General features: G+C 52.2%; 9 protein-coding genes across 9 annotated transcripts; 6 read left to right on the top strand and 3 right to left on the bottom strand.

Annotated features, from left to right (window-relative positions):
• Positions 1 to 747: 747 nt before the first annotated feature.
• On the top strand, positions 748 to 2,526 carry N7498_009251 (putative CECR1 family adenosine deaminase; the record flags this gene model as incomplete). The annotated part of the gene is made up of 2 exons (XM_058456307.1): positions 748 to 868; positions 926 to 2,526. 2 exons carry the CDS (start codon positions 748 to 750, stop codon positions 2,524 to 2,526), a joined length of 1,722 nt encoding a protein of 573 aa, XP_058303206.1.
• Positions 2,527 to 2,766: 240 nt separating this feature from the next.
• atg2 (uncharacterized protein) lies at positions 2,767 to 9,436 on the top strand (the record flags this gene model as incomplete). Its single annotated transcript, XM_058456306.1, has 4 exons — positions 2,767 to 3,030; positions 3,132 to 8,387; positions 8,437 to 9,366; positions 9,419 to 9,436. Exons 1-4 carry the CDS (start codon positions 2,869 to 2,871, stop codon positions 9,434 to 9,436), a joined length of 6,366 nt encoding a protein of 2,121 aa, XP_058303205.1. The 5' UTR covers positions 2,767 to 2,868.
• A 1,864-nt stretch (positions 9,437 to 11,300) lies between these two features.
• Positions 11,301 to 12,952, top strand: N7498_009249 (oxidoreductase, short-chain dehydrogenase/reductase family; the record flags this gene model as incomplete). Its single annotated transcript, XM_058456305.1, has 3 exons — positions 11,301 to 11,739; positions 11,796 to 11,869; positions 11,930 to 12,952. 3 exons carry the CDS (start codon positions 11,301 to 11,303, stop codon positions 12,950 to 12,952), a joined length of 1,536 nt encoding a protein of 511 aa, XP_058303204.1.
• A 1,681-nt stretch (positions 12,953 to 14,633) lies between these two features.
• On the top strand, positions 14,634 to 15,407 carry N7498_009248 (uncharacterized protein; the record flags this gene model as incomplete). The annotated part of the gene is made up of 1 exon (XM_058456304.1): positions 14,634 to 15,407. One exon carries the CDS (start codon positions 14,634 to 14,636, stop codon positions 15,405 to 15,407), a length of 774 nt encoding a protein of 257 aa, XP_058303203.1.
• Positions 15,408 to 15,670: 263 nt separating this feature from the next.
• Positions 15,671 to 16,585, bottom strand: N7498_009247 (uncharacterized protein; the record flags this gene model as incomplete). Its single annotated transcript, XM_058456303.1, has 1 exon — positions 15,671 to 16,585. One exon carries the CDS (start codon positions 16,583 to 16,585, stop codon positions 15,671 to 15,673), a length of 915 nt encoding a protein of 304 aa, XP_058303202.1.
• Positions 16,586 to 16,947: 362 nt separating this feature from the next.
• Positions 16,948 to 18,213, bottom strand: N7498_009246 (uncharacterized protein; the record flags this gene model as incomplete). Its single annotated transcript, XM_058456302.1, has 3 exons — positions 18,041 to 18,213; positions 17,690 to 17,968; positions 16,948 to 17,636 (listed from the first exon to the last, which is right to left on the bottom strand). The coding sequence occupies exons 1-3, from the start codon at positions 18,114 to 18,116 to the stop codon at positions 16,948 to 16,950; spliced, it is 1,044 nt and encodes a 347-aa protein (XP_058303201.1). The 5' UTR covers positions 18,117 to 18,213.
• A 443-nt stretch (positions 18,214 to 18,656) lies between these two features.
• On the top strand, positions 18,657 to 19,592 carry N7498_009245 (carbon-nitrogen hydrolase family protein; the record flags this gene model as incomplete). Its single annotated transcript, XM_058456301.1, has 2 exons — positions 18,657 to 18,711; positions 18,763 to 19,592. 2 exons carry the CDS (start codon positions 18,657 to 18,659, stop codon positions 19,590 to 19,592), a joined length of 885 nt encoding a protein of 294 aa, XP_058303200.1.
• A 371-nt stretch (positions 19,593 to 19,963) lies between these two features.
• Positions 19,964 to 20,885, top strand: N7498_009244 (60S ribosomal protein eL31; the record flags this gene model as incomplete). Its single annotated transcript, XM_058456300.1, has 3 exons — positions 19,964 to 20,047; positions 20,451 to 20,525; positions 20,582 to 20,885. 3 exons carry the CDS (start codon positions 19,964 to 19,966, stop codon positions 20,786 to 20,788), a joined length of 366 nt encoding a protein of 121 aa, XP_058303199.1. The 3' UTR covers positions 20,789 to 20,885.
• Positions 20,886 to 21,426: 541 nt separating this feature from the next.
• On the bottom strand, positions 21,427 to 25,056 carry N7498_009243 (uncharacterized protein; the record flags this gene model as incomplete). The annotated part of the gene is made up of 1 exon (XM_058456299.1): positions 21,427 to 25,056. The coding sequence occupies one exon, from the start codon at positions 25,054 to 25,056 to the stop codon at positions 21,427 to 21,429; it is 3,630 nt and encodes a 1,209-aa protein (XP_058303198.1).
• Between the last annotated feature and the right edge of the window lie 2,312 nt (positions 25,057 to 27,368).

The following is a 27,368-nucleotide window of genomic DNA, read 5'->3' as shown; positions in this document are numbered from 1 at the left end:
CATCATCAAGCTCTAGCCAGAGCTTAACATCTTTGCACCTTCCCCGCGGAGGGAACGGGGCAAGCTTAAACTGCTTCTCTGTCTACTTCCACACATACCAGCCCCAACATAAGTCTGAACATATATTTCTTGCAAAGCGAACGCAAACTTAATACAGCCACCATGGTACATTATATGTTCTTAAAAAATCATCCAATTATTCCATTACATACCAATTATAAGTATTAAGCAGCTCGGAGTTAAGTGCTGCGTTATTAGAGTCCAACTAACAGTATTTTTTCAAAGTGATTGTGAGACTAGAATAAGAGATTGTGGTCTTTTCGCTGAAAATAGCCCCGCTAGCTCAGTTGGTTGTTCGTCTCCCCAATTAACCTCCTTTATGAATCTTACTAATAATTTCCCAGAGAGCGCCAGACTTTTAAAAAAAGGTATCTGGATGTCAGGAGTTCGACCCTCCTGCGGGGCGACATTTTTTTTTCTTTTGTTCTTTTTTTCTGATTATCTTTTCTTGTCATTTCCTTTTCATCGCATGCCTAATAATTTTATATCCCTTGCTTTTTTTAAAACTTAGTATTGGCAAAACCACTAATGCTCCCCTCAATTCCAGGGAATTGTTGGAGCACCTCAACCGAGATGGATGGTGCGCCTATTGTCGGGCTCCTGAACGGGAAGCGGTAAACCACATGCGGGGCACACCTCTGGGTCCAGTCAAACGCAAATCCCTCTGGTAAACAACACCTAAATAAAATGACTAGCGATAATTCATGGGAGCTGGAGGAGGGTATCCCTCAGTTTGAGGACCCATTCATCCAGCAGTATCTGAAAGGACGCGACTCCCTGATCGCGGAAGAACAGAAGAGACGTCATGGTACGAACACATCCAATACCCCCGCCGAAGAACTAGCAGGCTGAACTTCTGCACCAGATGCAACATTTCGCAAGACTCTTTCCCCAATGGCCGCCCGTGCTTGTAGAATCGTTTCCCAGATTCGCTCCCGCGAGCACGATGAAGTGTGGACCACGGGACTCGACGATGAAACCGCGCATCAGTCAGATGAAATCCTCTATCCGGGCGTCATGTTCCACCATGCCAAAGGCCGCATGGAAAAGACAAATCTGTGGAAAATTGTGGAGAAGATGCCCAAGGGATCCCTTCTACATGCGCATATGGATGCCATGTTCGATATCGACTTTTTGATCGACCAGGCTTTTTGCACCCCGGGGATCCACATGTCCGCACCCAAGCCGCTATTAACACCGCATGACTATGATACTGCGCCTGTATTCTTTCAATTCTCATCTCAGCCTAGTGAAGCATGCAAGGATAAGCCTGCTGTCTGGTTGGAGGCGTACGAGCCCTCGTCATTGATTCCGATTCAAGCAGCCGCGGATTCTTTCCCTAAACACGGCGAGGCTGGATTCCGAGAATGGTTGAAGAGCCGGTGTATGTTGATGCCGGAGCATGCATACCACCACTACCACGGGGTCGACGCGATCTGGGCAATCTTCACCAAGACTTTCCCCGTAATCAATTCCATTCTGATGTACGAGCCGATTTTCCGCGCATGCTTCCGTCGCATGTTGGGACAGCTCGCCGCAGATGGGATTAGATATGTGGAATTCCGCATCGCGTTTGTCTTTCAATATAGGAAAGAAGGACAAGACAAGATAGAAGAAGACTACCACGAGTGGTGCAGAGTTGTGGAGGAAGAGGTGGAAAAATTCAAAGCGACTGAAGAAGGAAAGAGTTTCTACGAAGCGCGAATTATCTGGACGACCCTACGGATGCTGCCCAACAAGGACATCGTTGAGAGCATGAAGCAGTGCATCGTATCCAAGATGGATTTCCCTGCCCTGATTAGTGGCTTTGACATGGTCGGACAGGAGGACAAGGGCAGAACTCTCGTGGATCTTGTGCCACTACTATTCTGGTTCCGAAAAACGTGTTCGGAGGAACAGGTTGACATTCCTTTCTTCTTTCACGCGGGTGAATGTTTGGGCGATGGCGACTCGACCGACCAAAACCTCTTTGATGCCATCCTGCTGGGCACCCGACGGATTGGACATGGGTTCTCTCTCTACAAACACCCGCTACTCATTGACCTGGTCAAAGAGAAGAAGATCATGGTCGAATGCTGTCCCGTCTCCAACGAAATCCTCCGGCTGGCAAGCTCCATAAAGACCCACCCGCTGCCCGCGCTGCTAGCCAGAGGTGTGCCCGTCTCGCTCTGCAATGATGACCCTGCCATCCTTGGCCAGGGTAAAAATGGATTGACGCACGACTTTTGGCAAGTATTGCAGGGGTTGCAAAATGTCGATCTTGTGGGCCTGGCGATGATGGTCCAGAACTCTATCCAGTGGAGCTGTTACGAGGACCAGTCAACAGCCGAATGGAAACGTGGAGTCGAAGAAGGCATCCTAGGGCAGGGTCTGAAGGCGACGCGTCTGCGCGAATGGTGGTCGGACTTTGAGAAGTTCTGCGAGTGGGTGGTCTTGGAGTTTGCGGAGTTTGACGAGGACGATTGAAGGTGCATCTGAGCAGACGTCAGCTTTCTTCTAATACATGCAAATGAAACAGCAAAATATGAATCATGTAAAACATCGAGACGCATAGGGTGTAAAAGAGCGCAAAATTGAGGCACGGTGGTGTGTGTTGGTGTGTTGGTGTGTTGTCAGGGGCCCGCCAACCTTCCGCCTGACTCGGAATCACTTATCGCGCCTTTATCAGGTGCCTCCTGCTCCGCACGTCATTGTCAACGTTCCCTCCCCCAACTCCCTCTGCCCGAGGGCTTGCGCTCTTTCTTTCTCTGACGATTGTTATCATGTTCCTCCTTGCTTGTGTATGACTGAGCCATCTGCTCTCTCAAGATGGCGTACTTCCTGCCATCGTTCTTTCAGAAGCGACTGCTTAAATATGCCTTATCTCGTCTGGGCCTCGTCGATACGGAGGCACTGGATCCGGACAGCTTGGGAATCCGTTTCGGACAGAGAAGCACGGTGGAGTTGCGAGATATCGGCCTGAAGCTGGAGGTGAGTGTCCTGGCGACGGCCCTGAGATGATGCGGGGCGGTCTGCGGCTCGTTCCAAGCTGCCAAGCGGTGCATACTGACATTCAGACGCGTTTCCAATAGAAACTAGCGACTCTCCTTCATCTCCATCCAACGTGCGAGCTTATCGCTGCGCGAATACAGTTTCTTCGAATCACCGTTCCCGCCGACATATACAGTAGCGGCATCATCTGCGAAGCCAGCGGTATCCACGTGCATCTTCGATTGCTATCGGAAGAACCAGCCAAAGGAAAACATGCAAGGCCAAAATCCCGTCCCAGCACCGTGTCGGGCGCTTCGGGCCCCGATGTTCAGGTCCTACCCACGCCGTCCAACCTCGCCGAGTCGTTCTTAGAGACCGAGCCTCAGGAGGAGAAAGAGGAACTACAAGCCGCCATCTCGTCGCAATCTCATATTCTACAAAAGTCGTCTTCATTCGCCGATGAAGAGGACGAAGAGCTGGGGCTGGGAAGTGATAGTCTTTCGTTGCCGAGTTTTGTTGCGGCCTTCCTGAAAGGCGTGGCGGATCGGCTCCAACTCAAGATCAGAGACGTCATCATGCGGTTGGATATGGAGCTGAAACAAGATGGCCCATCCAAGAGACAGCCCGAAGATAAGCCGGATCTTGTCGCGGGCTTGTTGAGCGTACGCGAGATCGATGTTCATGGGGTATCAGAGTTCACTGCTGGTCCAGGTGAAGCAACACCTTTCCGAGAGGGCAAGAGGATGGTCTCTATCGATGGTATCAATTTTGGTCTCGTATCGGACCCGGTTGTATTCTCGAACTATTCGCGGTTCACCTCTCCTGCGTCTCCGACAACCACGATGCGGTCGAAGGGAAGCCATCCATCAAGCAGAGCACCCTCACCTCATCCGTTGGATTCATCTGGCTCTAACCATGGCCTTGCTATGACGCAGTCCACTATTTTCGGGCCATCTATCCAGTTTGGCCATGAAAGTGTCAGCGATCACGGGATGGAGGAATCTACAATCTCTCACGGTGGTCGGTTTTCCGACGCGGACTCCGAACCGGAGAGTACGCGCCATCGCTACCTCGAAGACTCCCAGGTATTTGGGGACGATCCATTCCAAGACAATCCAGGATATTTAGATTCGGTGATCGATACACAATTTGACGACTTTGACGATGAACAACCCGCATCAATGCAATCACAAAGACACCCTATGGCAGAAAGTGACGATAGGGTTTCCCACCAGGACCTCTCGTTGCGGTCCAGTGGAATAGTGGCGGAGTGTGAGGATCCTGAACCTGACGAAGGAGGATCGATGCCACTTGAGAGCACACACGGGTTGCAGACTAATGAATCACAGCGTGAAAACCAGGTGGACCCTGAGGCGAATGTTTCTGCACGTTCTGCTCAATATTCCAGTCACCTTGAGGATCCTTTTATACCGCAAATGGGTGCTTCGCAGCATCTATCACAGGCGTTTGCACCGCCCTCCGAATCTGGCAGCGCAAATTCAGGATCTGCAACTCCCGATGCAGAACTCATGGAGTCAAAGTACTTTTCGCATGACGAAGCTCAGAGCTTGTACATGAGTGCTATCAGTCAAGGAAACGGCGGAAGCTTCATTCCGAACATGCCTGGAGCTTGGGACACTTTTGCCCCTAGCAAATCGTCAGCAAGCGCTGCCGAAAATCTAACAGAAAGGCCCGATCCGACCGAAGACGCTCAGCCGGATAAAGAAAGTTTTAGTGAAGCTTCTGCTTCCACTCCGAAGTTGGCTGGCCAATCTGATTCTTATTTCGGCGACCACCAGTCTCTAAAAAGTAGTCAAGCTCAGTCCCAGTCTGCATCCACTGACAAAGCTTCTACTCCACCATCACCTACTCTGCACAGAATGAGTGAGATGCGAAAACCTATGCTCAGCATTGACAAGGTTCTCGTTTGGTTGCCATCTACTCCCGAGGAGACCATCACCTCCGAGCACGCATCACCGAAAATGAACAAAGCAGACAGTAATCTGAAAGAGTCAGAGCCTGGGCTGAACGAATCCATAGTCGACGAGAGCATGTTTGCTTCCAAGGCCTACGCTTCTACTAAGTTCCCAAGAGGCACAAGCGAGCCCCACGATTTAACCGAAGCGGATCGAACGGAGAAACAGCAGCATACAACTGGTAGCAAACCGCAGGAGCTTGAAGTGGAGGTTTCCACGGTCGCGATCCACTTTGACATTGCGACTGGCTGGCTTCTGACTAAAGCATGTCAGAGGCTGATGCAGGTGGTTCCTCAAGAAGGTCAATACAAGAAGCAGCCTCCCCCAGATCAACCAGCTCGTCAAACATCCTTGCATCTCGTCATTCACCAGCTTTCAGTCAAGTTCATTGAGCACGTGGCAGGAAGTGCCCATTCTCCTGGAAATGACGGTATTCCTCCGGCTCCGCCATATTATTCCATGGAGGACATTGTTCTTCAGATTGCAGCGTCGGGTTTGAAAGCCCGGGTTCTGGCAGATAAAAAGCGGAACAATCTGAATCTTGATATCTCCAAGTTTAAGGTTGGGCTTGCCTCTGACGACCTGATCTCGTTCAACGAGTCCTTGAAGATGCGCGAATCTACCCGGGACATTATGACTTCTACTCCACTTGACATCTCTTTGTCATTGAGCAAGTCGTCCGATTCTGCTAAGCTTGAAATATCTACATTACCTCTTCACCTCAACCTTAACATTCAGCAACTGGACGAGGTTCTGGGATGGATGGGTGGTCTGAGTACCATTTTGGAGCTGGGAACCTCTATTTCCTCTGCAGCTACCATGAAAGGGGGACCGAAACCTCCAAAGAAACGCCCTCGTGGTGTTCATTTTGAGACACCGAACCCAGCACCTGACAAAGGCAACACAATCTCTACTCCTTGGAAGGCGAATGCTCGAGTTGGTGGTATTGTGCTGGATGTCGTCGGCGAAACTCACTATCTCAAACTCAGCACAAGCGCGGTCAAAGTTGTCAGCAGATATGAGGGCATTGGTGTCCAAATTGACAAAGCGGAATTGGCAGGTCCACTACCGCTCGATGACATTAATGACGCGCCTGCCAAGGTTGCTTTGGATAACATCAGAGTCGAGTTACTATCTGTGCCGAAGGAGAACGATATCGATCGGCTTCTGGCCTTGATCACACCGTCAAAGGACAAGTATGATGACGATGACGATATCATGCTTGATACGCTCATACGACAGCGAAGACAAGGCTCTGTTCTTCGAACAAAGGTAGAAGTCATGGAGATATTCGTTTCAAACCCCAGTGGCCTGACTCCCCTTTCGTCGCTTGCTGTTGAAATGAGCCGCCTGTCCAATGTCACGAAGTATCTTCCCGAAGACGACCGCCCTGGCATTCTTACTTTGACAAAGATTTGCGAGCTTGATGTCAAAGTTCAAATTGGTGGAGAGGTTGGAAACTTGAACGCCCGTCTGATGGATTTGGAAGCTGCCTGGATTAGCATGCCCTCCTTAATTGCGACTAAAATCGAAAGCATGACCGTCATTCGAAAGACCAAGCACAGCAATGAGGAACTCGTTGGTGAAGCTATACGCCCCAACGCCCAGAAAACACAACAACCAATGTTCATGGCTCGATTCATTCCCGATGAATTGGATCCCACTTTTAAGATAAAGTTACATCGGCTTCGTGTCGAGCATACGATTGCCTCGACCATGGCCTTCCTCGGTCTAGGCCGAAATACAACAGGCGGAGAACTGGCTGGTGAGATGGCAAGTTCCATTGCCAATCTCGCAGAACACTCAGGTCGAGCAACAGATCCATTGGCCTTTGCTGCATCAGCATCCGACACCTCCGGGGCCTCCACAAAACCCACAAGGCTGGCAGTTGTGCTAAAGGATTGCGTTCTTGGACTCAACCCTCGCAATTCTCCATCAAAGGGCCTTGTAGTGCTGACGAATGCTAAGTTCGGTGGTATATTGAATGGAGAGGAATCCTCGAAGGCCACACTGGACATCCGAAAATCTTCGATCATGATCATCGACGACGTGGCCAACGATGGCTGTACCGGCAACCTTCATCAGCGAACATCAGCTGTTGTCCAGAGTAACCAAGTCCAGGAATACATCGACAAGGGCTATGTGCCGGTCTCTACAATCTCATCTGCGACGGCTGTCGTCACAATGATGAAGCTGGCCGAGGACGGAACGAAGTCGTTGGATGTTGAGCTTCGACCTGATTTGGTGATTCTCGAAACTTGCGCGGACTCCACGCAGACCCTTATCAGTATTTTGAATGGACTTCAACCTCCCACGCCACCCAGCGTCGCTGTGAAGTATCGAACAGAGGTCATGCCCCTTCAGGACATGCTCGCCTCCTTTTCGGGGGATGCATTTCCAGCTGACCCCAGCTTACCTCCTGACTTTGAAAGCGAGCTAGAGCCTGTGGTCGAGGAACAGTCCTCAGAAGATCAATTGAGTGACGAACTTGAATATGTCAGCGATTTCGATCCTGGAAGTCAGGGTATTGAGACTATGAGATCGAGCGGGGGCAATGATCTTCTTGACAGCTTCCATTCACAGTACCAGGTTTCATCTAGCATCGCGGAGCTAGACTTCCAAGAGGACCACTTCGCCAAACAATCTGCAGTTGGAGGTACTGCACACCGATGGGACTCCACCCACAACACCTATGGTCTTTCCAATGACGCGAAGCTCCAGCGGAGCCCACTTCGAGTCAGAGTTCGAGAAATGCACTTCATCTGGAATCTCTTTGACGGGTATGACTGGCAGCGTACCCGAGACGCCATCTCAAAGGCTGTCAAGGATGTTGAGGCCAAGGCCACCGAGCGACGCGCCCGAGCCTCGCGCATGGCACCTTCCACCGAAGATGAAGAGGAGTCGGTCATTGGCGATTTTCTGTTCAACTCCATTTACATTGGCATTCCCGCAAATAAGGATCCGCGTGAGCTCCATCGCGAGATCAATCGTGACATCGACGATCTCACCAGCGAGACTGGAAGCTATGCGACATCGACCACGGTCACCGGTGCCACCAGTCGACAAGGACGACCTACGTCCACAAGGGAGAAGAAACTGCGACTGCACCGGAGCAAGCATCACAAGATGACCTTTGAGCTCAGGAGCGTCTGTGCCGACTTGGTTGTCTTCCCGCCCGGATCAGAGGAGACACAGAGCTCCGTAGATGTGCGGGTTAAGGACCTTGAGATCTACGACCATGTGCCTACTTCGACATGGAAGAAGTTTGCTACCTACATGCATGAAGCGGGAGAGCGGGAGAGCGGGACCAGCATGGTCCATATTGAGCTTCTCACCGTGAAGCCTGTGCCTGAGCTCGCTGCATCAGAGATTGTTCTCAAAGTACGTTATTCAATTATTTATTACTCTGGATGTGACTAACGGCTTCAAGGCCACTGTTTTGCCCCTCCGGCTACATGTTGATCAAGATGCTCTGGATTTCATGAGCCGATTCTTCGAGTTCAGAGATGAATCTGTTGAAGAGTCTACTACGCCGGGCGACGTCCCATTCCTGCAGCGAGTCGAAGTCAACGCCGTGCAAGTTAGACTGGACTTCAAGCCGAAGAGAGTTGACTACGCCGGTCTCCGATCCGGTCGCACGACGGAGTTTGTGAATTTCTTCGTGCTGGACGGCGCCGATATGGTCCTGCGACACGTTATCATCTACGGAGTCTCTGGGTTTGATCGGCTCGGCAACACGCTCAACGACATATGGATGCCCGATGTCAAGCGAAACCAGCTCCCCGGTGTCCTCGCGGGATTGGCACCTATCCGGTCCCTGGTGAACGTGGGTGGAGGTGTGAGGGACCTCGTCCTTATTCCGATGCGCGAATACAAGAAAGACGGACGAATCGTGCGCAGCATCCAGAAAGGAGCCATGGCATTCGGCAAGACTACATCCAATGAGTTCGTGAAGCTGGGCGCCAAGCTCGCCATCGGTACCCAAACGGTCCTGCAGGGAATGGAGGACTTGCTGACGTCGCCCAACGCTTCCTCGGCGGCCTCGGAGGAGAACCGGGATGATGAGGAAGAGGCAAAGAGGATCTCCCTCTATGCCGACCAGCCAATGGGGGTGGTCGCGGGTATTCGAGGCGCATACAGCAGTCTCGAACGCGATCTCCTCCTTGCACGAGACGCAATTGTGGCGGTGCCTGGGGAAATCGTCGAGAGCGGAAGCGCCAAAGCAGCGGCCAAAGCCGTGTGGAAACGTGCGCCGACCGTCGTCCTTCGACCAGCGATCGGCGTTTCCAAGGCTGTGGGACAGACCTTGCTGGGCGCCGGCAATACATTGGACCCGACCAATCGGCGTAAAATGGAAGATGTATGTGGATATCCGACTGCCCCTGATTTGATCTAGACTAACGGCCCTCCAGAAATATAAGCGTCACTGAAAACGAAGATCTACGAGTCGGCTCAACGCTGTTTGATTCTTTTGCATGAGCCTGGATATACACTGCTTGATTTTGCTGCGATGATACCACTCCGCTCCTTGATGGGATACGACAATGCATGTAAAAATTGCTCATGATTCGCATGATTCGGGAGTTGCAATTTTTTTTTTTTTAATTCTGTGTTTGATATTCTTAGGCATGGATTTGTTTGATTAGCCGTGCTAGGTAGATTGAATCAGCTCCAGTAGCACGTTCATGCACGAGTCTGCATATTCGCCACCTGCGCCCAGCATGTGAAACCACCACACACCACAATTAAAGTTGTTCGTTGCCCGACGGCTATGGCCTCGAAGATCTTACAGGGGTCTCGTCGCTTTGCATTCCCCCTTTCATGCAGCCATGAATCATGCATTTCGCAGGTACGAGACTGAGTTTTGCGTCGTGAAGGGGCCCCAAGGGGATAACCATGGCTCGCACGTTCGGAATTGTCGAAACCGGCCAGCCTCCGACGGTTTCCCCCTTCTGCTCGGTTATGTCCGATTGTGCCTTGAATCTCGTGGTGTTCGAATTATTCTCCGAAATTGTACCTTGCTACATAGAGCTCTCGATTTCCCCGATCTCGTGTGGGTCAGACGAGATCTCACGCGTGGCCCTGCAAAATCGGATTCAAGCACGAAGTTTCTTTTGTCTTCATTCACGGCGATCTAGTCCCACCCGACCGTCATGGATCCTGAAAAAGTTCTGAGATCCCTTCATGTGGGTTGTGTTGTCCTACAACAAGAGTACGGATTACGGAGCCCTCTAGGAAGGGTGAATGGAGTTATTTTCGAATCAAATAAAATCACTAGGATGGACGGAGTAGCATGTGGTTAGATATTATAAGTCGCATGCTGTTCCGATTGTGTTTTGGCTGCATAAACGCATACATGTACAGTGAGACCGGTGGGCGTGAAGGGCACGATTCGCCGGTAGACAACGCGTAATGTATCGCCCGCCCGCGTGGCCCTGCATTGCCACCGTGTCCAACCTTCTCGAGCACCGTCAGCCAACCAGCCACCCCTCGATGTTTCTGCCCAAGTCATCGCCTTCTTTCAGCCCCAGCCTTAAAATGGCCACGGGCTAGTTCCGGGCCCCGACTGGTCCAAGGTTGCGAGGCCGGAGTGGGTCGGGTTCAAGTCATAGTTCCTCCATGGACTACGATTGGCCCCCCGGGAAACGGGAGGGTGTGCGACTAAGCCTCACTAGCATCACGCTAAGATCATGAGGAGGAGCAGGGCGATCGCTAGGGCCATCTGCATGTCATTTTATCCATCATTGTGATGCATCCCACATGCCGGTACCTCTCCGCAGACTGCCCAGGGGTAAAAGTCTGTCAGACCGACTTTTCGCCCAGTTTCTTATGAACTGCCGAAAATGGCAGTGACGTCGACGAGTCGCACTACATTATTTAATACAAAGCGGCGCACAATCGCATTCGAATTCCCCGTTATGTAGTTGACCCGCCGGTTCGCCCGCCCGCGACCCAGCGTCCCTGGGTTCCAGACCGCGTCGCCTCCCCTGTGGATCGTGGTGGATACCCGAGGAAAAAAACGTTCTTGTTTGTTCCCAGGAACCCCCCCGGGTCCGACGTCCTTATAATACTCTCGTTTTCTCGGGGTCTGGTACCTTGCAATTTTATGTTGAAATTGGTTGGCAGATCCTCTTGTCCCTTGCAGTTATTCGTTCTGACGAATCAGATATAGAACGTCCGGGCGTTGGATTGATCTCCCGATCGCCGTCTACAAGAGATATGTCAATTCACTAAGGTTCGACCTAGAGACGAACCCCTCAAATCACTGCAACCTCGAGTGGACCGCTTCGCACCATGTGCGAACACTCAAATTATTGTGCCGACTCCAGCGGGGGCTGGCGCGACGAGCTGCCGGATGGCTCGCTAGTATGCTACAGATGTCTCGAGATCCACCCCGTTTATGCATCCTGCACTCCTTCGCCCCTCCCAGATGCGGTGTCACCCCCCCCTCGTCTGAAGTCGGGAATCACTGGCTCCTTGTCTCTCCATGATTACCGAAAGTATCTCTCCCAGGAGTGCACCGACGATCCCGTCGATCGGTCAGAGAAAAGCCTCAAGCGCAAGACTGCCACATCGAATTTGAATCGACCGCCGCCGCTTTCTGCTGTTCCTTCTTGTGCAGTCTCGGTGTCCTCTGCGCCATCCAGTCCCCCGCCTCTGTCGCCTTCCTGCTCTCATAGTATCATCTCCCAGCGGAGCGAACAGGATTTCGACTCCCTAGAGCTACCATCTGGTGCGTTTTGCCCTGAATCCTTATCAGACTAAAGCAAAGCACTGACCCTATTGCAGTTTATTCCCAGCGCCCACGAGATTACCTTGTCTCAGAACATCTGATACGTCCTAGACCCAACAGGAAGCGATTGGTGAGTGGCCTGAAACATTAATAAACACTCCCTCCCACCTGTCCTAACAATGTATTCTAGAATACTTTCCGTGAGAAGCACCGGAAAAACGTTCAGGCTCGGGACCAGGCTCAACGTTTGCCTACAAGTCCTCAGACATCCGACTCGATGTTGGCCACCACGCAGGCCGTTGCCACCGTCTCGCATGGCGGGGCCTCCTTCGAGATTCTCAATCCGCGCAAGTCGCTGGATATTGCGAGAATCGTCTCCTTCATCGAGGATGTCGATGGCTGCTCGTTGCCTTCCCTAGATCCCATCCGGGACTCCAAGGTCTCCGCCACCACTGTGGACCTGGGACTGGACCGATGCTCCCTTTCTCAGTTCACTGATGCTTCCTTGCCATCACACTACTCTTCACAATCCATATACACTCCTTTAACGAGATTCTCCACGCCCAAGCGGCAAACCACCGATACCTCCTCCTCGTCACCTGGTGTGCACGGGCGAGTTCGCTCCCTCTCCGACTACTCTATCCACGAACACAACCACTGGGCACAGAACCAGCAAAATGAAAACGACCCACACGAGGAAACCTATCCCGATCTGATCGGGGACTCCCCGAACCAGCAAATGACCTCGATCTCCGAGCGTCTCGAGGAACTAGACGAAGACAACGATGAACGCCAACGTGAATCACCTCGGTCACCATCCTCCCAAAAGACCTTCTACTCCGACGATGACAGCGAAATCGGCGAGCCGGGATCCCCTGTCTACGCAAATGGCGAGTGGGCCCAGGTTGACGAGCGCGACCGCGGCGTCCTCTTCGACGAACCCTCTTCCCCCTACGGCATATACTACGAAAACACAATGCCCGACTACAACTACGCCAAAATCCACGACCCCTATGATCTCATCTCTCTCGATCCACATGTTCAATCCGTGCTAGCCGCGGCCAACGCCGAGGACATGGGACTGCGCGGACATCCCGCTCGCGACCTGGATGACTTGCAGCGCAAGTCGAACGGGAAGGTCGATGACCGCAAACAGGCTTTTTCGCAGAGAAAAAGGCTGCGAAAATTCTTCAGCTGGCGGTCTGGGAACTGATTGGATCCTTGATGAGGTCTGATACGATATGACGATGGACATGTGGCGAACCTTTTCCCTTCTCCTTTGCTTTCCAATTCTCTTCGCTTCTTCCTTGTATTCTTTATACCTTTACTTTAACCCTTCATATCTTCCTATTCTCTTGAGTCTGAGACTCTTGTTTCATTATCAAATATCTCGAATCCGATACACGGGGATGTCAATCCTACACTTTCTTCTGTCAAATCTTTTCTTAAGATATCCGATATATTAATAAGCGTCATCCGTCAGAGACGGTAGATATACAGGCATTGGGAAGGCGAACCCGTGGTAGACAGTAAAAGGCTCGCTGGTTATCTGCAAGCGGCGGCATATCAGAATCTTGTTTAAAAGTTGTATCTTCAAGTTGATGTATTGTGATGGGTCGGGTATTAAACCACCACCATGACAAAATGTCGAGAGCGTAGATTAAGCACGTAGCCCATTCTGGATAATCTACCCTAACTCCGCGGCATGACTGACAAGAAAATAACGCCACACGATGCAGAGCGATATCGCCAAGGCAAATCCCGACTAGCAATGCGCTGCCATATATCTTCAGGCAAATCCCGAACATACTTCGTGCCCGCTCAACAGCGCACGTTGAGCTTTGCTAGGCATTTATTTTGGTGCTCAGACACCGACTACAAAATAGTCAATTCCAAATACGAATAAGCGCTAGTGCAAGGCATTTTCGCTTTTGGCATCCTACAGCTACACTAATCCTTCTTATCTCAAAACTGATCAGAATTACTTCATTACCTAGAGTATACTTAAACATTGTACCCTTTAGTCACGGGATATCCTTTCGTCTAGATAGAAGAGGGACCATAACTATATAACCCCCTAGGTATCCTGGATAAAAGGGAAGACAGTAAAGAAGTCTTTTCTCATTTTAACCCGTCATTTTCGATCGACAGCCTTCCATGATGCCTCAAATTCGGCCCCTAAAGGTTGTCCTGAGTCCTACTTTTGGGGAGAAAGCAGTGCAGCCACGACGACGCCACATTGTGATGAATGGAAGTACAGAATAGAACGCGCACTCCTCCCTGACTCAACTCCGCAGAGCTGGGAAAGAGTAAAACAGTCTGCATTAAAGAAAATTAGAGAAGTTTTCGATTCTACTTCACATGCTTCCAACGAAGATGCAACAGTGATAAGGAAACTGGTCCTTTCCGAAGAACTTCAGTCGTGGCGTGACAGTGAACATAAAGCGGGTCGAAAACTTGCACCAAAAGGATACGGGCTCTGTTGTATATCGGATCAAGTCATCAATCTACTGGGAGCTCATGAGTGGGCTGCACCCCTTCTCACGCGTGCTGCCTTCAATGGAGTTGGGATTATGAATCTCCTAATTGGCGCCTATGACGCGTCAACACTCTACTCCAACTACTGTACGGATATGTGGTTCTACTACGAGCACGGATATCACAAAGCCTTTCCGGGATTCGAGACTGTGCTGCACATGGCTAGTGCAGATCCTCATGCATGCGAAACTTTAGGTGGCAGGGAGTGAAGAGAGGCTGTGAACATTGGCCGCCAATACATCCAAGAGAAAAGCCTCGCTGAAGAATGCCACAAAAGCCATCTCGCGAGGCTATCGGCAAAACTTAATCGTGAGGAGCTTCTGACGGTCTCAATCTGTGAAAGCAGTCTCGCCGGAATGGCTGCCGAGGCTATGGCGAGGGGTTTTGATCCCGGTGCTGTGGCCCGTCAATTTGCATTTAGCGCGCCAGGAACGGATGTGGTGGATGTCGGGACTGATTTCTATAATTCAGAGCTCTTCAACAGCTTTCTGAATTCGCATGATATCATGAGCACCGGCAGCATTTCAGAAAATTCTCTGAGGAGAGTCTATGATGCATATGCTCATATTGGGGCCACGATATTCATGGGAAATTGGTCCGATCCAGGATCCATCGTGTGCGCAAATCTATACAGCTGGCATATTCTGAATGACCGGCACGAATTCCTGAGACGGGCAGTTTTGGGGTCTTCCAAGATGCGAACTGGGCGGTCGGATCAAAGATATGCAGAGTGGGACGAAGCGTTTGACGAGGATGGCCAGACAACGGGATTCAGCCGGCCACTTTCGAATGCCTGCAATGGTTTTCCCACCTGTGATCAGATTGAAGCCTTCCTAGAGCGCTCTGGTAATAAGGAGTTGCTCGAGAAGATTTGGTATCTCCTATCTATCGGGCCAGCAGAGTATGTTTCTCGGGGGTTAGTGGACGAGCTTAAGGAAAAGAACCTCGTTGACACGTTAGAACTGGCTATGGCGAATGCATATTCCTACGGGTTGGTGCATGAACTTCGTTGGTTGTTGGCTCATGCTTCTCATCATGCCTGGCAGGTGAATTACGTCTTTGAGGCCGCCATGTTTGGGAGCTTGCTGGATGATGGTGGTTTGGAAGGGAAATTGGACCGATATGAGTAGTAAAGGATATGAGTTGCCATGGGATGATAGATGGGCTGAGCAGGCGTTTGAGATTCTGCAATTGAAATGCCACTGAAAGGGCTCTTCGGAAGTTATAAATTTCGTCTGGACTGCGCTCTAGATGGGCCACTTTGGGTTGAATTCGGCTTGTGTATGTCAACATAAGAGCCTAAGTATGGCCCTGCCTTGGAATTCTTTCTAAATTGGGTATCAATTAAATTCAAGTATATACATAAAGGCAGAAGGCCTGTCCCATGAATGCATTAAGACCGCTCCACAACAGATGCCAGCGCCGCACTGACCATGCTCTTGCGGCGGAGTCCCTGCTCACCCCGTTTGGAGGATTCTCGGGTGGTATGAGAAGGATAATGGCTCTTCCCTACCCGGCGAGACTGCGCTGGCCCGGTGGCACTCTTCCTCCGCCCACGGGCCTCGGATGCGTAGGAATCAGGCCCGAACCGGCTGCGGTGCAACGTGAGTGCTCTTCGGCGTGGCGATAACCGCGGCGGCAGGGAACTGGGGTGGCAATCGTCTTCGACCGGGACGTCTGGTCCAGGCCCGTAGGGTTCCTCGGACATGACCGTTCGACGAATGGCCTCAATTTCACCCTCGTCACATTGCAATTGCGATATTTGTTGCCTTTGCAACCGGATAGTTCGATGGTCCGGCTGCTTGGGGTTGAAGTTCGAAATCTCCGTGCTGTCTAGAGAGGGGAAGTCGTATGGGATAGACGTCGGGCTTGAGTTTGAGCCCAAGGACGGCGAGGAGTCGTAATGTCCATCCTCGTCGTGGTCTGTGTCTGGTGGTGTAAGGATATATCCAGAGTAGCGATTACGCACTCGGCTTCCGTCGTGCGCTAGGCGCCCCTGTTCAGGGAGTCGCTCGCCTTTCGGGCCCTGGAGGGTATGTTCATGCAGTTTCTGCGTGAGGGTTGAAATAGAAAGACGTTTCTGTTCGTAAGGAAAGGGCACTGAGGTCGGAGGAGGCTGCTGCTGCGAGCGAAAGAAGGAGGATCTCGAGCGAGAGAGTGTGCGGAACCGGTCTGAGGGCGATGGGCAACGCGACGACATTGGCGAGATCAGCGAGCTATCACAGTCGACCATGAGCCGTTCTTCTGCATCGATTGCTAGACGAGCCGGCCGCGAGGAGGGCGACGAGAAGGAGAAGTCTTCGAACATGATGGTGCAAACGCTCGAGGAGGTCGGTCTCGAGGAGGGTTGGGGTTGGTGGTTCGGAGTCGGAGAGTCAGCCTGCGCCCGATTCTGTGCAAGGAGCCTTCTATACACTGATCGAGGCAAGGCAGAGAGATATATCACACCGGACAGGAAATTCAGGCGATTTGCCGCTGCGAAAAATCTTGTCCGGTCGACCAGTGGTTGAGGGGAGGCGACGCCACGTGATCCGCGGCTCTGTGGAGGCCAACTTTATTATCGCAGTGTGTATTCCCCTTCAAATGGGCCGTTTATTATTGACATTTGAAGAGCCGTAGTCTTGTACAATAATGGAGTGGAATTAGGTATACGAATGATCAAGGTGAGGCTCAATCCTCCAACAGGCCGGCCCTGCCGCAGATCGACCCAAACACCCCCACAGTGTGCTTCCACACTAATTTGCCAGTTTCATTCTCACGATAATCCTGCAAAACCTTCTGATTCCCAGCAGTAGACCCGTCCCAATGCAAAAGATACGCCCCGCTACCCTTGGCTCCATCCGCACCGGGCGCAACATCGCCGCCACCATTGGAGGCCCGCGGCGGGAACCGCGGGCTAGTTGCGGCATATAGATGCCGATCACCGCTCTCGTTCAGAGGCACCATCCAGGGCTTGGCGAGAATAAACATGGCGCTCATTGCAACCCGGGTAATGGTTCCGAATTCACGCATGATGCCGGTCTTGACGACTCCGGGATAGGCATGGACAAACGATACCTCCGGATGAGAAACGGCGAGTTCCTGCATCGACAGGGATGTCATGGTGATAGCGTGCTTCGCAGCGTTGCGGAGCGAGTAGGTGGTCTTTAGAGACAAATCGTCCAAGTTTATCGGAGATTCTCCGCCAGCCTCGAGAACGGAGACGGCGCTAGCCAAGTTGCGACGCAGGCCGGGTTTGGCTGGGGTCGAATCCTCGGCCACGGTTCCTGCGTTGGTCAACTGCGGCAGGAAATTGTTGATGAAACGCATTCGGGAATAGTAATGCAGGCTGAGCTTCTTGTCGAGTCCCTCGTCGGTTTCTAGCGACTGTTAGTAGACGCTCATGGATTTGAGGATTTCAAAGTCGCCGTACCATCCCGTCCCTTGGTAGTCAAAATTCCAGCACTCAAGAAAAGAAGGTTAATCTTCTCTTCCTTGGCCTGAATAACTTTGCATGCTTCATCCACACTTTGTAACCGTGCGGCGTCGCACTTGACGAAACTTAGCTGGCCCGCCGGGTTAAGCTGACGCAGCTCCTCGATGATCTTCGATGCCTGGGCTTCATTACGCCCAACTAGGAATACCCGTGGGGATAGCGTGTCTCGCACAAATGCTCGGGCGGTTGCTTCGCCGATCCCGCTGGTTCCGCCGACTTGAAGCATCCATGTCAGTGAACCGACCCCCAGAGCACGTAACTATCAGGGATGGGAGTGGGAGATAGTACCGAAGACGGCCACAAGGTTTGGGCCGTAGTCTTTCAGACTGGCGTTGTTTTTGTGTACCTCATCGAGTGACACCATCTTGTTTTGCTTGTCGGTGGTTTAAGTCAAATCGGCACTGAAGGCATATGGCCCCGTCACACGACCCGACAATTCGATTCAAGGGAGTCCAGAGAAGTTATTCCACAGTGCATCCATCGAGCAATTCCCTCCACAGGCTTTTTGTATTGGGACTACCACCAGGCTACGACGCTGACGTTGATGCTGACACCGGCGTAACGGGATTAGGATTTAAAGACCCACATGCCATATCAAAGCGAGGATATCGATCAAACGTCACTGATATCCAAACCCATGCAAAATCCCGAGATGACTCCCTTGCAAGCACCAGGGTAACGAATTCCAATCCCCATATTATCCACACCATATCCATTCGGAAAGAGACGATCCTGATTGAATCCGGATTGAACCCCCGTGTTTATTAGCGATGTTCTTATCAGCGTTGCTCCCCGCATCCGCCTTCGGAGCGACCGCCGGGAGCCGGAAGACCCCCGTTAATTATTACTCAACTTCTCCCGCGCGCCTCCAACTTCTCCGACACAATTCTGTAGAACGACCATCATGACATCCTTTCTGAAGAAGCCCTTGAAGCTGGCTCTAGTCCAGCTTGCATCTGGTAATTGATCCACTCAACCCTCGGCGCAATCTCCGACTAACGCATCAGCAGGCGCGGACAAGGCCGTCAACCTTTCTCATGCTCGGAGCAAGGTCCTCGAGGCCGCACAGGCCGGCGCACGCCTGATCGTCCTCCCCGAATGCTTCAACTCTCCCTACGGCACTCAATACTTCCCCAAATACGCCGAGACCCTTCACCCTTCCCCGCCGACGAAGGAACAATCACCCTCGTTCCACGCGCTGTCAGCGATCGCCGCCGAGGCAAACGCATACCTGATCGGCGGCAGTATTCCCGAGCTGGAGCCGGAGAGCAAGAAATACTACAACACGTCGCTGGTCTTTTCGCCGACGGGGGTTTTGATTGGAACCCATCGCAAGACGCACATGTTCGACATCGATATCCCGGGCAAGATCAAGTTCAAGGAGAGTGATGTGCTGTCTCCAGGCAATGAATTGACGGTGATTGATCTGCCGGAATACGGCAAGATTGGATTGGCGATCTGTTACGACATTCGATTCCCCGAGTCGGCTATGATCGCAGCCCGCAAGGGCGCTTTCCTACTGGTTTACCCGGGCGCATTCAACACTGTTACCGGACCTCTTCACTGGTCACTCCTGGGACGTGCTCGTGCTGTTGACAACCAGACGTATGTGGCCTTGTGCAGTCCCTCGCGTGACCTCGAGTCGACCTACCATGCCTACGGTCACAGTTTGATCGCGGATCCCAGCGCGAAAATCCTGGCCGAGGCCGAGGAGAAGGAGACCACCATATATGCGGATCTCGACAATGATACCATTGTGAACACTCGCAAGGGTGTTCCGATCTATACCCAGCGCCGGTTCGATGTTTACCCTGACGTCAGTGGAGAGAGCTCGAAATAAGGGGGAGCAAAACCATAGCATAGCCATCTCATGCCAATACGGCAATTGGATACAATACTGTATAGACATAGAACGGGGTGAAAACCAGTTTCCAGTAAAAACGATTGTGAGGGAATCTTAGTGTGGCCTTGTTGCCTTGTGGCCTTGGGACAAAATTCCGCCTCAGGCGTCAACCGTGAATTGCTGAGTCAAGCCACCCACCAATCACGGGGCGCACACACGATAAGCGAGCCACACTCATCCACGGGCCACAAATTCGGTCACATTCGTGATTTTCTTCATCGACCCAATCCGCCCACAGTCGCCGACCCCAACAGTCAGTCTTTCCTATCGATTCAACCCTCCAGAACACCATCTGACACACAGCAGAGATGTCCAACGTCAACTCTGGCAAGCAGCGTTCGGCTATCGCCGACGTGGTGTCGCGCGAGTACACCATCAACCTCCACAAGCGCGTATGTTGAAAACCCCAATCTCACTCGAGTTCCCCCTTACCTGCGACGATTTGGAAAACCGTGGAGGCAAAACTGGACAGAGAACACACAATCCTGAAACATGGAACTTTTTCTTTTGTGTGTGTGCGTGGGAAGTGGAACGAGGACGTAAAAAATCCTTCGACCGCCTCGCCCTCGAACAGCCGTTGGCAACCACGGCTAAAAGTCGTTACTTGTGACGGCTCGACGGCTGCAGATTCTCCGGAGTTTTGCAGCTGGCATACACCTCCCAACGGGGAACAAAAGAAGAAGAATTAGTTTGATGAAGTCCACCTCTATGGCCGATCCAAAACATCGCAGAGTCCCGACTCTTACCAGATGGCATTCGGACGGAAGACTAATTACGACTTCTTTCGGAATACAGACCCACGGTGTCAGCTTCAAGAAGCGTGCTCCCCGTGCCATCAAGGAGATCCGCGCCTTTGCCGAGCAGGCCATGGTAAGTCTCGGCTCTCCCGGCGCACGCCGGAATGATTTCGCTAACACTGTACACAGGGTACCAAGGACGTCCGCCTCGACCCCGCCCTCAACAAGAAGGTCTGGGAGGCCGGTATCAAGGGTGTCCCCTTCCGTCTCCGTGTTCGCATCTCCCGCAAGCGTAACGACGAGGAGGGCGCCAAGGAGCGTCTGTACTCCCACGTCCAGGCCGTCAACGTTAAGAACCCCAAGGGTCTGCACACCGCTACCGTCGATGACGCGTAAGTGTGTTGACTACGTCTATGTCTTTGCTTCTATGATTCCATGTTACACTTGGGGTTCGGTCGGGGCTTTTTCAAAATAAAATACCTTTTTACCCATGTCTTGGTTCTACCGTGTGTGTAGTCTTCATCCGTAGTTTGTCTTGGAATATCGTACTTTTTGAGTCCCGAGGATTGGGAGTCGACATGGCTCTCAGCCAGAGCGAGGTGGAAATAACACAATAGGCTCGTATGCTGTACTATGTCGAGTTGAGCTTTGGATAACAGGACGGCAGCAAACCGGCCTGAGCAAGGCTCTTTGGCAAAAAATACGACGCAGAGGGTGAATACAACATCTAATCGCCTTGGGTGCGTTTCAATGGAAGATATAGTATGGAACTGTAGCCCTTGGAATGGTTTATGGTAACGAGTACACAGACATGAGAATCAAAGGAAAATTAAGGAAAAGGCTGGATGCACCGATCGACGTTTTCGCCGAAAGTAATTTAGCAAAAATGCAAATAAGAACACAAAATGTAGAACTCCATCAATGTTATATCGTACAGTTGGGGTGGATAAAGAAAATAAAAGAAGCTTCCTCGCACGAAGTTTTGAAACACCATACCCTACCTGTACCGTCATGATCATCAATTTAACCCAACCTTAGTTCTTGAGTTCCTGGATCTTGTTGTGAAGACCTTCAATGGACTCGGCCTTGACACGGATGGCCCAGTGTTCAGGCTTGCCGTCGGGCTGTGGGACCATGCACTGCACACTGTTGTTCATCTTCGCATAGTCAAGCTCCTTCTGGAGGTAGGTGTTCAGGATGACGTTTCCACCGGGATCACTGCGGAGGACAATTCGAGAGCGGCCGGTTTCGGGGTGCTTGAGGAGTCTAATGATGCCAGTGCCCTGAGAAGTCCAACCCGTAGCCAACTTGAATGCACGAGCCCGACATTCAAATTCGACCTTTTCATCCTGTTCGCCGTTGACTGCATTGGACAGGTCAAAGATAGCACCAGGGGCGGCCTCTTCATCAGGTGTGGCATCCTCGGAGGTGCCATTGGCAACGCTGGAGGCCTGGGTAGACACAGGAGTAGGCGCAGGGGTTGCAGTTGAATCACCGAACTTAATGGGCATGTTGGGCTTCCAGGTGTTGTCGGCAGGAGAAGAGTTTGTCTTGGCAAAACTGGCAGAGAACAGACTTGATGTGGCGCTAGGAGAATCCTTCTGGGGCGCCGGTGACCCGATTCGAGCAAACAGACTGCGTCCAGCAGCAGCGGTCGGAGCCGGGATGGGTGTGTCCAAGCTCGACTTAGTCGTCTCAGAAATCTCAGACGCTTTGTTTCGCTTGGATTTGCGGGGAGAATCGTCCTCATCTCCGCTGGCCTCAGAAGCACGACGCTTGGGAGAGCCGTCCTTGGCCTCGTTGTCGGAGTCGTCACTATCCATTGCATTATCGGACGGCTGTGGAGTTGCAGAAAGACGACCGAAAATGTTCTGAGAGTTGGAGAGAGGGCGACTGGACGATTCAAAAATGGAAGTAGTAGATGGGGCAGGAGAAGCGGCAGTCAAAGGGGACTTCTCTGCAGGCTGAGAAGCACTGGCCCCAGAATCGGATGGAGATGGTTCATCAGCATCGATAAACTTGAACCCTTCCCCAGGGACGAACACGGATTTCTTCGTGGAGATACCCTCAAGCTTCGCACGCTTTTCGCGTTGTTTCTCGGCATCTTTGCGTTCCCAATCTGCTTCGTCATCCTCGTCCGAGTCGAAATCTTCCGCCTTTCGCTTAGCCTTCTCTTTGGCCTCAGTTTCCTCTGCCTTCTTCTTGAACTGGGCCATGAAATCGACACCAGCAGAACCGTTACCGAATTTCGGAAGACCAGATGTAGCCTGAGTACCTGAAGGCTTGGGATTGGCAAACATGTTGCCAGCCAACTTAGGCGCTCCAGGAGCAGAGGCACTTGGTGCCTTCTCGGCTGCGGTGGAGGCATTCCCAATAGAAATATTCGTAAAAGGATTCTCCTTGGGAGCAGCGACGGCATTCCCGTTGGAGAGAGAGGCAAAGGGGTTTGCCTTAGGCGCCGCAGCTGCAGAGCTCTTCGCCTGCAACGGCCCATCGGCCGACTGAGCCGGGTTGCTGGCAGGAGACGAGAAAGACTGCGAAAACAAACGCGCAGTGTTTGAAGAGTTAGCATCAGCAGTGACTGCTGGCTTTTGTGCGTTGGGAGTTAACTTCACTGAGGACACATTGCCTTTCAGCTTGACCGCACCCTTGGGTTTGAGAGGGGCACCCATGGCCTGACGGGCCTTCAAGTAGAAGAGGACCAGGTTGTCAAAGGCATCGCTTCCAGGCTCGCACTGGAGCAATTGCTGCTTGAAAAAATGATCAAGAGACTTGACTTTGAAGAATAACTCCGAATTTGGAGTTACTTCGTTTGCACCGGTGGGAAGATCAAACTTCGGAAGTCGGGCCGCCGGATCCAAGGCAGAATTGGCAGGAGAGCTGAAGAGGCCTGGGGTACCCAGTGAAGTTTGCGACTGGTTAGATGCAGGTGCCGCGGTTTTTCCACCGAACAGGTTGCCAGACGGCTGGGTCGACGAGGGCTTGGCAGGGCTCGTGGATGTTTGCTCTGTAGCTGGTTTTGATGCGAAAAGACTGGGAGCCGCGGTAGGAGTAGGTTGAAGGTTCTTGGGCTCGGATGAAATAGGTGCAGAAGTGACACCGAAAAGAGACCCGAACGGGTTAGCACCTGCGGGTTTGGGTTGTTCATCGGCTGGCTTCGGCGCAAACAAGTTCTGAGCAGGGGTTGATTGAGCTTTCTCAGGCTCGGAGAACTTGGGTGTGGCAGAGTTGGCGCCGAAAAGTGACCCGAAGGGATTAGGGCTCGCGGGCTTCTCAGACCCTTGATCCTCAGTTGGCTTGGGCGCGAACAAGCTTGCAGTAGCCGAGGGGATGGACCCCGGCTTCTCGGACTCGGAAGGCTGGGACATGGTAGAATTTCCACCAAAAAGACCCTTAAAGGGCGAAGGTTCGACAGGCTTCTCAGAAGCCTGATCCGTCGGTGCCTTCGGAGCGAATAGATTCGTGGCCTCATTGGCAGGCTTCGCCGGGGACATGTTACCGAATGTAGGCTGCGAGGAACCCCCGCCACCGAAAAGGATTTTGAAAGGTTGCGCGTTGTGGGAGGCAGCAGCAGTGTTTTGTTCAGATGCCGTCTTCGGAGCGAACGGGTTGCTAGGCGCAGGGATTTCTGCGGCTGGCTTTGGTGAGAAAATGTTGTTCAAAGCAGGCTTGGGAGCATTCGCTTTGTCGGAGTCCGAAGATGCCGGCTTGGGGGCGAAAAGATTGCCGCCTACAGGTTGAGAGGCAGGCGTTGATGAGAAGACGCTTGGGGTGCTCGCCTTCTCAGGCTCCTGAGTAGACGCAGCAGGAGTTGCTCCAAAGAGTCCACCGAATGGCTTGGCCGGTGTTGTTTGAGTAGTCGATTGCGTACCAAAAGCAGGCTTAGCTACGAAGCTCTCTGCCTTATCGCTGGAGGGCTTGTCAGTAGTCGGAGCGGCATTCAAACCTCCGAATGGATTGCTGGCCGGTGCAGCAGCAGGCTTGGGCGAGAACAAATTCGAAGCCCCAGACGAGCCCCCGCAGATTTTCTTTTGGGGATCAGCCGAAGAGTTGCCATTGAAGGAAGGCGCTTTGGGCTTTGCGTCGGGCGACATTTGCATGGATTCTGAAGCAGGGTTCGCGGGGGAGCCTGTAGCTGCTTGTCCGAAGACAGGAGTGCTTGCCGGGGCGCTTGCATTCGGCTGTGCTCCGAAGATGCCGTTCGAGAAAGATGACTGGGTTGTCGGCTGAGTACTAAACCCGCCAAAGCTCGTGGATGCGCCGGGTGTCGACTGGGGGGCAGGAGTGGCCGCGTTGAAAGAAAATGGGTTAGTCGATGGAGCAGAGCTGCCGAAGCCCGAGGACGAGAAGTTGAAACCGGTCGAGCCACTATCGCCGAAGGAGAACGGGGCCGATGCAGCTTGAGCGGGCTGGGTGGGCCCTGAGCTAGCGCCTGGGAAGCTCTGGCTCTGGCCTTGTCCGAAACTAAAACCAGTCGAGGGTGCGGAGTTGAATGAGGTGGATTGGAACGCTGGGGCAGCTGGGGCAGAAGACAGGGACGAGAAGGCGCCGCCGGAAGGCGGAGGGGGAGCTGCGCCACCGGTTGGGGTGCCAGCTCGAGGACGACGGCGAACGTCCTTGATTCTGCCGAAGCAAATTTCCTCGTCAGTTTTCTTGTTGCCCATCTTGAAAAAGCGGGAGAGAAGCGAAAGACGGAGTCGAAGAGGCATGAATACACCGAATGCAGTTCGAATAACGATAATGTTTGGGTAATAATATTGGAAACGAAAGAGATGTGGAGGAGGAGGAGGAGGAGAAAGAGAAGAGGTGAGGATGGTGAGGAAGAGGAGTGGGATATCAGCATCACGAAACACGTCCACAACACGCTCCCAGATCGAAGTGGGAAGGGAAAGTACCTCCCAACCAACTTAGGCTGCCACCCTCCCCTAACAGCAGTCTCATATGGGATCGAAACAGTCTCGATATGTGATATCCTTCCATCAATTCCAAGACATTCCCCCCTCCAAAAAAAGAAGCTCACTTACTTTCTGCTTGCCATCTGGGCAGCCGTCGCCCGCTGGGGCTTTTCATCCGGAGTGCTCGACATCGCGAATGCGTTCTCGTCTTCTTTGGACCCTTGAGGACCTTGCGCCGTGCGTTTGGACATCTACGGCGTTATTGTCCACCTTGATATACACCCAAAGCACTAAGGTCGATGCTTGCGGGTGGCGGAGACGTTTCAACACCCGTTTCGAAGGCCGACAGCGATATATAATGCGAGCGTCCGATTATACACGATGGGGCGAGCCTCGGTCGTCGACGTGAAGCGAAGTACTCGAGTACCTCACGCGTGGGGGTTCCTAGTCGAACGCGGCTCTTCGATACCCTGAATTAAAGCTCGGAGCGATACTTCTTTAGCTGCCACAGGTATCTCGTCTTTCACTCAGAGAGCAAAAGTCAATTTGTCTCTGGGATACTCGAGGCGGTGGTTGGCGGTGTCTCGTTCCGTGACACGACCTTGTTCGCGACCCGTCGCGCAAGCTGACGAACCACGGGTTCACCAGGGTCAAGACCGATAGAAGGGTGAGTATTAGGAGCTGTCTCTCCGATGGAAAAACAGACTAGTCGGATAGCCGGGGCAGGGAGGATTGCGGTTGACCCTGGTATTTTTTTTGCGCGGAGTCTCGAGAGGACGCAAGAACAGCGAAAAAATGTGGTCACGTGTCTCCGACACGTGATCAATTTTCGATTATCATGTTTTTTTCTAGAGAGTCATTTGCTGGAAATTAGCTGATGTCTATAATGGACAGCGGAGTCAAATATTGGACTGCTGGAAAAACCCGACCATGACGTCGCCTGGAATAAAAGTCCGTCTTAAACCCGTCTGATAAATGGATCCTGGATCATGCACGGTGCACTCGGAGACTTGTTCGAGTGATCGGTGTAGTAACTAAAGTCCTTGATGATATGGGCTCATCCGATCCGTCTTGCTACCGTTCGGCATATCTTTCTGCCCGTCAACCTTAACGCCAACCCCTACCGTTAACCGCCGGTTTCATGCTGTATCTCACTACGGGTTCCTTACCCCTGCGGACTTTGAGAGATCGAGATAGGCTTCATGTCGAAAGCCACAAGCGCCTACAAGGACTCCATGTGGCGTGGTAGGACCAGGCAGGGTTTCGGTCTGGGACTACGTGGCTGACTTCAGACTAGTGCCGGGACTTGAGGGAGGTAGATCTGGAACACCCGAATACATCGGTCAAGGTCACAGGGGGTTACCAGGAGTGCGGAGTGTTCAGAGACCATTAGGGCCTTGGCTGAAGACTAACCTATAGTTTATTTCTTCCTCGTGCCAGGGTCAAGGGACGTACTTCCAGAAAGTCTTCTGATCTGCTGCACATGTGTACACTATGCGATGAGAGGATATTAATCGTCATAATGTACGAAACAACAATTTCAAAGATCTTTTGGAGGACAAAGCGACATTTTTGGGCTTTTGCCTTCTTCATCCACAATCCCTGTTGCACATAAAGCATGACCCCTGAGTCACATTGCCCTCCCAGAGTGGCGGCAATGTATTCTGCAGCTAGTCACATTCCATTCCGCTTTTCGATGTAGCACGTCAGACTAGTCCATTTCATCTCCCTCACAATGTGATGTGGTCGCCTTATGGCTCCCTATTGGCTCAGCCAGCCAGGGGAGAATATTCCCCCATTGGGCTCGATCGGCGTGGTCGGTATCCAATCTCTTCTACTCCGTACTCCTCGATCATGAGGCAAGACGGCCATCGTGACAACCTGAAGCTTAGCGGATGATGGCTTGGGTGCTAATCCTATTTTTGCCCAATCGTGACCTGATCCAGGTCATCCGCAATTTAATTCCCCGTCTCAAGTGGTACTCCGGGGTAGGATTCATTGACCAGCATGTTTGGACAATGTTTGGGAGTGTGGAGGGCATTTGAGTCTACCCCTATTCTATTGTCATGCGCGTTTCATGC

The sequence above is a fragment of the Penicillium cinerascens genome (genome assembly GCF_028974065.1).
Source record: "Penicillium cinerascens strain IBT 15544 chromosome Unknown scaffold_4_segment0_segment1, whole genome shotgun sequence".
NCBI lineage: Eukaryota > Fungi > Ascomycota > Eurotiomycetes > Eurotiales > Aspergillaceae > Penicillium > Penicillium cinerascens.
Note: the sequence above shows the minus strand (reverse complement) of the source record. Positions and strands in the feature narration are given on the sequence as shown.